The sequence below is a fragment of the Wolffia australiana genome, chromosome 8, assembly GCF_029677425.1.
Source record: "Wolffia australiana isolate 7733 chromosome 8, ASM2967742v1".
Lineage (NCBI taxonomy): Eukaryota > Viridiplantae > Streptophyta > Magnoliopsida > Alismatales > Araceae > Wolffia > Wolffia australiana.
Window position 1 is genome coordinate 7,880,673 of NC_135842.1, and position 8,820 is coordinate 7,889,492.

Here is an 8,820-nt window from a genome sequence, read left to right on the forward strand (position 1 = left end):
TCATGTGAAATGTTTAATTGTTTTGTTTTTATTTCACAACCTAAACACTGACAGATTTTCTCACAATCTGAAAATTTTGTGAAATAAGGAAGAGAGAATTTTCACGAATTGGTTTTCCATCTTGAGAGAGAGAGAGAGAGGGATAAGTGATTCCATGTGGCTAAATCAATGAGGGTATTCAGACTCTTTCTGTCATTATTTCTGCATGGTTGGCCCGATTTAAGCACATACTATCATTGTATGAATAACACACGATTATAAATATAACTTCAATGAATCAATAAGAACGATTATTACAGAGCTATATGTATATGTCGCAGGACCAAAATTTCATACATGGAGTTCAATTAGAACAATTATTATTCTTCAATTCAGAAAAAATCATTTTCAGAGAAATCAGATACTTTGGTAAATTCAATGCAAGCCCTCATTGTTTTAGGTAGAAAACTCATCAATCTACACGTCACTCGAGATAACATCAACCCTAAAAGATCCTTTAGGTGGGTTAGCTTGAAATTTCAAGTTGACGTATAATCCAGTCCTCCCAGTCCTGACTAGAAAACAACTGGTTGACAGACTTCCAGGTAGAGCACTGTCCCTTTACTTCATTTCAAAGAGAAGATTCAACAGTTCAAAACCAAGATCCTCATATAGTTATCAATATTTAAAGGTATCAAGGTACTATGGACCGATATCATAAAGTTAGGTGTCCACACAGGAGCCATTGGGTAGTCATGCTTAATTTTCTTCTCCAGAGTGGCGCAGGAAAAAATGGGCTCAGATATTCATGCAGCATTTAACATCGAAACAGAACTTTCACTGAGGTGCCCTCAGATCTGGGGAAAATATCAAAGGAGCCCCACATGTTTTGAATGCCATGGCCGTAATGGTCCTTGCCGTAATAAATTTCGGCCAAGGTTGAGCCGCTGTTTTACCATTTGAACTCTGGGGTACCATGTGTTCTGCGTATATTTCTCTCAACATATAATGATGGGCGTACAATTTTACTGGGCCCGTCAATTACGTCAAACGGGCCCCTTGGCCCGTCAAATGCTGTCAGCCACTCTATGTTCAGTCAGGTGCACGGTTCGTATTGGCATGAAATCTGTGGCCCTCTTAACAGTAGTCTGAAGCATAATCTTCCTGCGGAGCTGCTTCTGTTCTTGCCGTAAACATCATGTGTATTTCTCTTTCTCCATCCCTCCATGAAACCATATATATTGGGCTTCTCATCCCTCTCTCTCTCGTCCATTCTTTTTCTCATTGGCCATCTTTCTTAATCCATTCATTATCTCTCTCTGCCTCGTTCTATCTATCTCTCTGCCCTTATTTTCTCTCTCTTTCTATCGTTCTATCTATCTCTCTGCCCTTATTTTCTCTCTCTCTCTCTCGTTCTATCTCTCTGCCCTTATTCTCTCCCTCTCTGTCTCTCTCGTTTTATCGCTCTCTTTGTCCTCATTCTCTTGCTCATTCTATCTACGTATCTATCTGTCCTCATTTTCTTTCTCTCGTTCTATCAATCTCTCTGCCTCCTATCCATATTTCTGCGCTCATTCTCTCTCTCTCTCTCTCTCTCTCTCTCTCTCTCTCTCTCTCTCTCTCTCTCTCTCTCTCTCTCTCTCTCTCTTTCTCTCTTTTCTCTCTCTCTCTCTCCTTCTTTCTTTCTCTCTGCCCTCTTTCTCTCTCTCTCTCTCTCTCTCTCTCTCTCTGCCCTCCATTTCTCTCTCTCTCTCTCTGCCCTCAATTTCTCTCTCTCTGCCATCACTCTCCCTCTCTCTGCCTCATTCTATCTATCTCGAATCACATTTTTCTCTCTCTCTGCATCATTCTATCTATCTCTGATCTCATTTTTCTATCTCTCTGCCTCGTTCCATACGTGTATCTGTCTCTCTGCCCGCATTCTCTCTCTTTCTCTGCCTCGTTGTATTTATCTCTCTGCCCTTGTTCTCTCTTTCTCTCGTTCTATCTATATCTCTGCCCTCATTTAATACCTCTATCTCTCTGCCCTCATTCTCTCTAACTCTGCCTTATTTTATCTATCTCTCTCTTTGCTCTCATTCTTTCTCGCTCCACGATATTCTATCTATCTCCCTGCCCTCATATTATATCTCTCTCATTTTGGCCTCATTCTTTCTCTCACTGCGACATTCTATCTCTCTCTCCCTCTGTCTTTCAATCTATCTCTCCCTCCCTCTCTCTCTTGCTCTGTGTGTGTGTTGCGGATTCCACCCTCTGTTTCAAGCCCGTTCATCTTTTTTTCTCAACCCTCTCTCATTCAGTCCCACTTGCGGCTTCTTCCTCGTCCGAAATCCAGCATTACTTTTCCTCTCGGGCCCCGTCTCATTAGTCGCTAGAAGACTGAAGTTGAGGCAATCTTTCGGCAGAAATCAAGGCCACGGCAGCCGCTGCTGGAGGAGGGCCAAGTAGCCAACGCTGGGAAGTACGTGGCTACTGTTGGTATCAGCACGCGGCAGTAGCCATGTCTCCCACCCGAAATTCTTGTCGTCTATTTACTCTCTTACCGACTCCTTTCAGCTCGTTGTCTGCAGATCTTATTTTTTGTCAGCTTGTAATGTATCTGCTAGCGTTTTGTTTTGTGTCGTTGTTAACACTGAACCTTCAGCCGAGGGAAAGTGACAGAAGGCCAAGAGGTCAACAAGAGAAAAATACTTCTGCGGCGTGGGCCTTACTCTTCGTAACCTGGTGGGCGATTCTCCCAAGGGATAGGAACGTGATAGCGTTCGCGAACACGAACATAAACAGGAAAAAGGCAAGGTCGCAAGGAGAACAACGTTGACGAACACGAGTCGTAACTCTTCTATTCCCTTTGCCTTTGTACAAGCTCAGACGACGGCTTAAGTTGACAAGACAGATATTTAACATTTCAATGAAAACTTTTTTTAACGGTCCAATCTGCGGAGGTATCTCACATTCATTTCGTGCATTTGTCTTCCGAGTTTTGGTGAATACAGATTTGTCAAAGGCGAAATTTGCCGAATTAGTCGGAAAATCGTCTGTGTAATATTTGTCAGCCACTCGTTTTCCCTCTGAGTCCAACAGAAGAACGGTTTTAACCCTTGGGCAATAGTCGTGAAATGAAAATTACGTTCTTTAGACGCTGAGTATCCTAAAACATCAAAGATGCCATAAAAACCCTAATCCTCTATAAATATTACGACAAATATAGAACGACAGTAGATATCCAGCACCTCATCCTGATTCTTCTTTTTTTTGTTGAGATTGGGGCAAAGAAGAGCAATAGATGAATCGTCTTCCTACATTTTTCCTTTGATTTTTCATTCATGAACTATTGATCTTCTATTTAACTTTTTTCCACACATTATTATTGCATATTCATTTGTGGTTCCAGCAGATTTTTTAGTATATAGTGATGACTCCAATGAGATCGACTTATACGAAAAAATATAAATCATGCATACAGCTACCGAAATTATCTCTCTTATGATGCATAATGGATAGACCGGCGAGAAAATTCGCATAATTCACAAAATTTGAAGGACAATTCAAGAGACCGAAAAACTCGTGGATAGAAAACAATGCCAAAGCACGAATTCAACATTCATGTAACATGATCTTATCATGAAGTTAATAGCAGAAGAGAATTTCCTTCAGTAGACAGAGATTTGCAACTTCAGATAGAAAGAAGGTTGTGAGTTCTTCTGTTTCATGTAGAATAAAGGCAAACTGCGTACCGTTCGCTACCGAATACGAACACGAATAGATATTTCTGGCAGTTCGTTCTTCGACGAACAGCGTTCGTTCGCCACGGAACGACGAACTTCCCATTCCTATTTCCCATTTTCCGTGGACATCCTTAATAACAAGACATCGCTTCTCTTTTAATTCCCTCTATCCCCGGACTCAATCTCTCTCTCACTCTTTTTCTTTCATCCCCTATTTCTCGTTCTATCTCTATCTTGCATTCTTTCTCTCTCATACTCTATCTCTCGTTCGTTCTCTATCTTGCTCTCTTTCTCATTCTCTCTCCCTATATCCCTCCCTCTCTCTCCCTCTTTCCCTCTCTCTCTCTCCTCTGTCTCTTCTTCTCTCTCTCCTCTGTCGCTCCCTCTCTCCCTCTTCCCCTCCCTCTCTCTCTCTCCTCTGTCTCTCCTTCTCTCATTCTCTATCTCCTCTGTCGCTCCCCTCTCTCTTTCTCTCTCTCCTCTGTCGCTCCCTCCCTCTTTCTCTTTCTCTCACCCTTTTCTCTATCTCTCTCTTTCTCTCTCCCTGTCTCTCTATACCTCTCTTTCGCTCTCCAGTTCAGTCCCTCTGTCTTTCTCTATCTCTCTCTTTATCTTTCCCTGTCTTTCTCTATATCTCTCTTTCTCTCTCCCCCTCAGTCCCTCTGTCTTTCTCTATCTCTCTCTTTATCTCTCCCTGTCTTTCTCTATATCTCTCTTTCTCTCTCCCCCTCAGTCCCTCTGTCTTTCTCTATCTCTCTCTTTATCTCTACCTGTCTTTCTCTATATCTCTCTTTCTCTCTCCCCCTCCGTCACTCTGTCTTTCTCTATCTCTCTCTTTCTCTCTCCCCCTCCGTCACTCTGTCTTTCTCTATCTCTCTCTTTCTCTCTCCCCCTCAGTCCCTCTGCCTTTCTCTCTCTCTTTCTCGTTCCCAATGTCCTGTCGAAGTTGTCATGGCTTGTAAATCAGATTCAAGACGGTTCATATCTCTCACTATGGCTCACATTCCATAAGAGGTGGGCTGATTCTTAACCTAGGATCAGGGACATAAGACAGAGAGATAAAGAGGAGCTAAATCGAGAGAATTTGGCAAGTTCAAAGATTATAAAGCTGCGCGAGCAGAGAGAGAGAGAGAGAGAGATAGAAATGCGAAGAATTTTAAACAATCAGGTACGCACTTTGAGATGGAGGGAGAGAAAAAGAAAGAAAGAGAGGGGGCGTCCTTCTGAGTCATTTACTGTGGCTCTATAAGAAAATAAGTAAATTTTAAGCTGGACTCGGGCGTACGCCCATGATTAATGATCGGGGGACCATATCAAACTTCCAGTATACAGCAAGAAGGCGCTACTCTTACATGGCTCTGCCAGTACCACGCGCCTTCTCCATTGATGCAAATCGGTCTCACATTTATCGATGGCATGTGATCGGTTGAGATCTGAGCCCCAGTCTTCTTCTTCCCAAAACGCCATATTTTCCGTGCATGTCGTCATATTTCCTTATCTCCCCCTTATCCCTCTTCCAGTTAATGCATGAGGAAAGTCTCAATGAGAATGAGACAGCGGGCTCTTGGCAACTGGCAGCAAGCGTTAACTGTCTTCCACTCTGTCTCTTTATCGATCTCACTCTCTCTTCCAACCTTCTCGGATGAGGTTACTGTAAGAGAAAGAATGGACCTCCCTCCCTCCTCTCTCTCTCTATCCCCTCTCTCTCTTCCTTCCCTCCCTCTCTAATACATATCTCTGACTCTCTTTTGTCCTCTCTCTCCCCCCCCCCCTCCATCTCTTATATCACTCTCTCTTCTTCTCTCTCCCCCACTCTCCTCTAGTATCTCTCGCTCCCTCTCTCTTCTTCTCTCTCCTCCCCTCTCCTTCTGTAATTTCTCTCTCTTCCTCTCTCTCCTCCCTTCCTGTAATTTCTCTCACTTCCTCTCTCTCTTCTTTTCTTCCCCCCTTCTCTCTCCTTTTCTAATATCTCTCTCCCCGCTCCTCTAATATCTATCTCACTCTCTCTATCTCTCTCTTCCTCTCTCTCCCCCCCCTCCTGTAATATCTCTCTGCCCACTCCCCCAATCTCTCTCCCCCCCTCTCTCTCCCTCTCTCTCTCTTCCTTTCTCTCCCCCCTCTTCATCTCTAATATCTCTCTCTCCCTTTCTCTTCCTTTCTCTCCCCCCTCTTAATCTCTAATATCTCTCTATCCCTCTCTCTTCCTTTCTCTCCCCCCGCTTCATCTCTAATATCTCTCTATTCCTCTCTCTTCCTTTCTCTCCCCCCTCTTCATCTCTAATATCTCTCTCTCCCTCTCCCTCTCCCTCTCCGAGGGCTCTCTTTTTATAACTAGTTTTATTATCCCCCATTAAATCTCTCTCTCTCTCTCGATCGATCGATCGATCGAATTTATTAATTCATCCCTATTCAAGTATGTCTTTACATCTTCCTAATCTCTATCTCTCTGATCTCTATTCTCTCTTGTTTTCTGTTTTGTCTACAGTATTTCTTAAAGGAATGAAATCAAGATGACAGTGAAAAGCGTTGTCGCGCAGAGAGGGACGAGGGCGAGGAAACGACGTAACAGAATCCAATATACGTGGGCATATTAGAGCCCCCGAAAGATCGCCCTCAACGCCCATTGGGCCACGACAGCCGCTTCGCCGCTCGGGCTTACGTGGTGTCTCTGGCACCGCTAACTCGGCCCGATGGCCATCCCTCCCCACTACGATTAATTGCTGTCTCATCGAAGCCTATGAATGATCTACGCCAGTAGCATATAACTGTCGCCTTTTACTGTCTCAGTTCGTCTACAGCCTGCTAATCACCTCAGTCTCTCTCTCTCTCTCTTGCACTTTCTCTATTTCTCTCCCAATCTCTCCATCTCTTGCTCGCTGGCTTGATCGGCGTGAGCTCGCGGGTGAAGAAGAGGATGGGAAGGGCGCCGTGTTGTGAGAAGGTGGGGCTGAAGAAGGGTAGATGGACTGCGGAAGAGGATGAAATACTGGTGAATTACATCAAAGCCAACGGAGAAGGCTCCTGGAGATCACTGCCGAAGAAAGCAGGTATGTTCACCGACTGCACTCTTCTGCATTTAGATGTTTATCCAAGTCAGCCTGCACTGTATTCTCTTCTGCCAATTTCAATGTTTCTTCCTCCCCGTGTGTATGTATCAATCAATCTATCTATCTGTATAATCTTTGTCTTTCTCAATATATAATTTCATCCATAAATCTGTCTATATCTGTTTCAATATCTCTGTGCTTCTCTCTGATGTGTGGGAGTCGGCATTGCTGGCGTACAAAGGTTTGCTTAGGTGCGGGAAGAGCTGCAGACTGCGCTGGATAAACTACCTCAGAACTGACCTGAAGAGGGGCAACATCACCGAGGAGGAGGAGGAGGCGATCATTAAGCTTCACTCTTCTCTCGGAAACAGGTCGGTATCCCTTCTAAAACTTTGCCGCGTTTTAAAACCAGCAGTTAACTGTCAGCATTACATCTTCTTCTACAGGGTGAAAAGCCCAAATATCTTTCTTTCTTTCCCTCTTTCGCTTTTTCTTTCACTGAATGCTCACGAGGGCCTTGCATGGCGTGTGGTCGCTCAGATGGTCCCTGATAGCCGCCCAGCTCCCGGGGAGGACCGACAACGAGATCAAAAACCACTGGAATTCGCACCTCAGCCGTCGGATACACATCTTCCGACGGGGAGACCCCGTGATCATGGACCTCGGACGGATCGGCGGCATGAGACGGCGGCGACGGGTAGCGAACACGGGCAGCCCCACGGTAACGCCCTCTGCCCCCCGGCAGGGCAGTGGCGGCGCAGTTATGGAGGACTTAGGATCGAAGCCGGCAAGTGCAAAAGAAGATAGTTCCATCTTAGAGGAGCCTGCAAGTGAAATGCCTTCTTGCGATTTCTGGGAGATGAACGACGATATCTGTGGGGAGTTATTTTTCCCGAGTTTGGGGCCCGGAGATGGTCTGGGGGGCTCGACCTCGACGAGCGAGACCCACAGCGCGAAGCCCACACCGGCTCAGACCGGCGACACGGAGTGGCCCATCAAACGGTCTTCCAGCTACAGCAGCATCGCCAACTCCGGTGGCCAATCGGATGCGGACTGGGAGGCCATGGGGGCCCAGCTATGGGACGGGCCTGGGCTCGCCTGGCCATGGCAGGAGGAGGATGGAGAACTCGACGTCTGGTTCATGTCCTAAGTCCTGCAGTAAAATCGAATCCACCACCTTTCCTTCTCCCTGTAACCGGATGAATTTGGACAGTCGTTAATCTTCTCTCGGCGCAGTTGTGCAGCCGGCGATGGGGCCCTCTTGGGAATCAAAAGAGAAAAAAAGCTCTTGCCGTAGCATGTGGCCTATCAAATTATACGTCTTTCTGGGCCCATTTACTTCATCAACCAAAAGTGCCGTGGAGTACATGGAAAGTGATGCCCGCTTCGTTAATCCGGGTTAGCTTGGAATTTGGGCAATTTTTAACAAATTGAATTCCTGACGGAGTACTTAAAAACGTGGTCCCCAGCACTCGCCTTTTGATACCAGGAAACCATCGAATACGGAATTCAATGATTTCTCACGCAGTTGTGGATAAAAGATCCTACAGTAACAAGTGAGTAAATTAAAACTCATTAAAATGGGGTACATTAAAAGTATACCAGTCAAGATCCAGATCTCCTTGTCCACATACGACGAATCAAAATGTGCGTAAATGGATAATGTCTCAACATTTTATAATTAGAAGCATTGAGAGCCTTCACTAAACTTTAATGAATCTTTACCTTTTGAACTCATGCCAACAATGGGGTTAAGTTAGTATAATTAGAATAATCATGCATGGGACACCTGAAAGAACAAATCTACGAAACCTTTGATGTCATTTGATTCCTAGCAAAGGTTCACCGCTTACTCGAAGAATGACAATGCGCTTCAACATCTGCTTTAATGGATTAGATAGGCAAAACACGGTTCATGTCTATGATAGTGGTGGCACGCACTTCAGCGGGAATCAGTGGACTGTGTTGTGCTCAGTCAGCAGTGGTATGAAATGTGCAGGAGCAACGCGTATAGCAGGTATGCCAATGACACCCATGATCTGTGATGCTAGTGCACAAGACAAGTTAGA

General features: G+C 45.0%; 1 protein-coding gene across 1 annotated transcript; it reads left to right on the top strand.

The window, feature by feature from the left end:
* Window positions 1–6,286: 6,286 nt before the first annotated feature.
* On the top strand, window positions 6,287–8,047 carry LOC144707024 (myb-related protein P-like). The gene is made up of 3 exons (XM_078580138.1): window positions 6,287–6,751; window positions 6,993–7,122; window positions 7,292–8,047. The coding sequence occupies exons 1-3, from the start codon at window positions 6,619–6,621 to the stop codon at window positions 7,899–7,901; spliced, it is 873 nt and encodes a 290-aa protein (XP_078436264.1). The 5' UTR covers window positions 6,287–6,618; the 3' UTR covers window positions 7,902–8,047.
* Window positions 8,048–8,820: the final 773 nt, after the last annotated feature.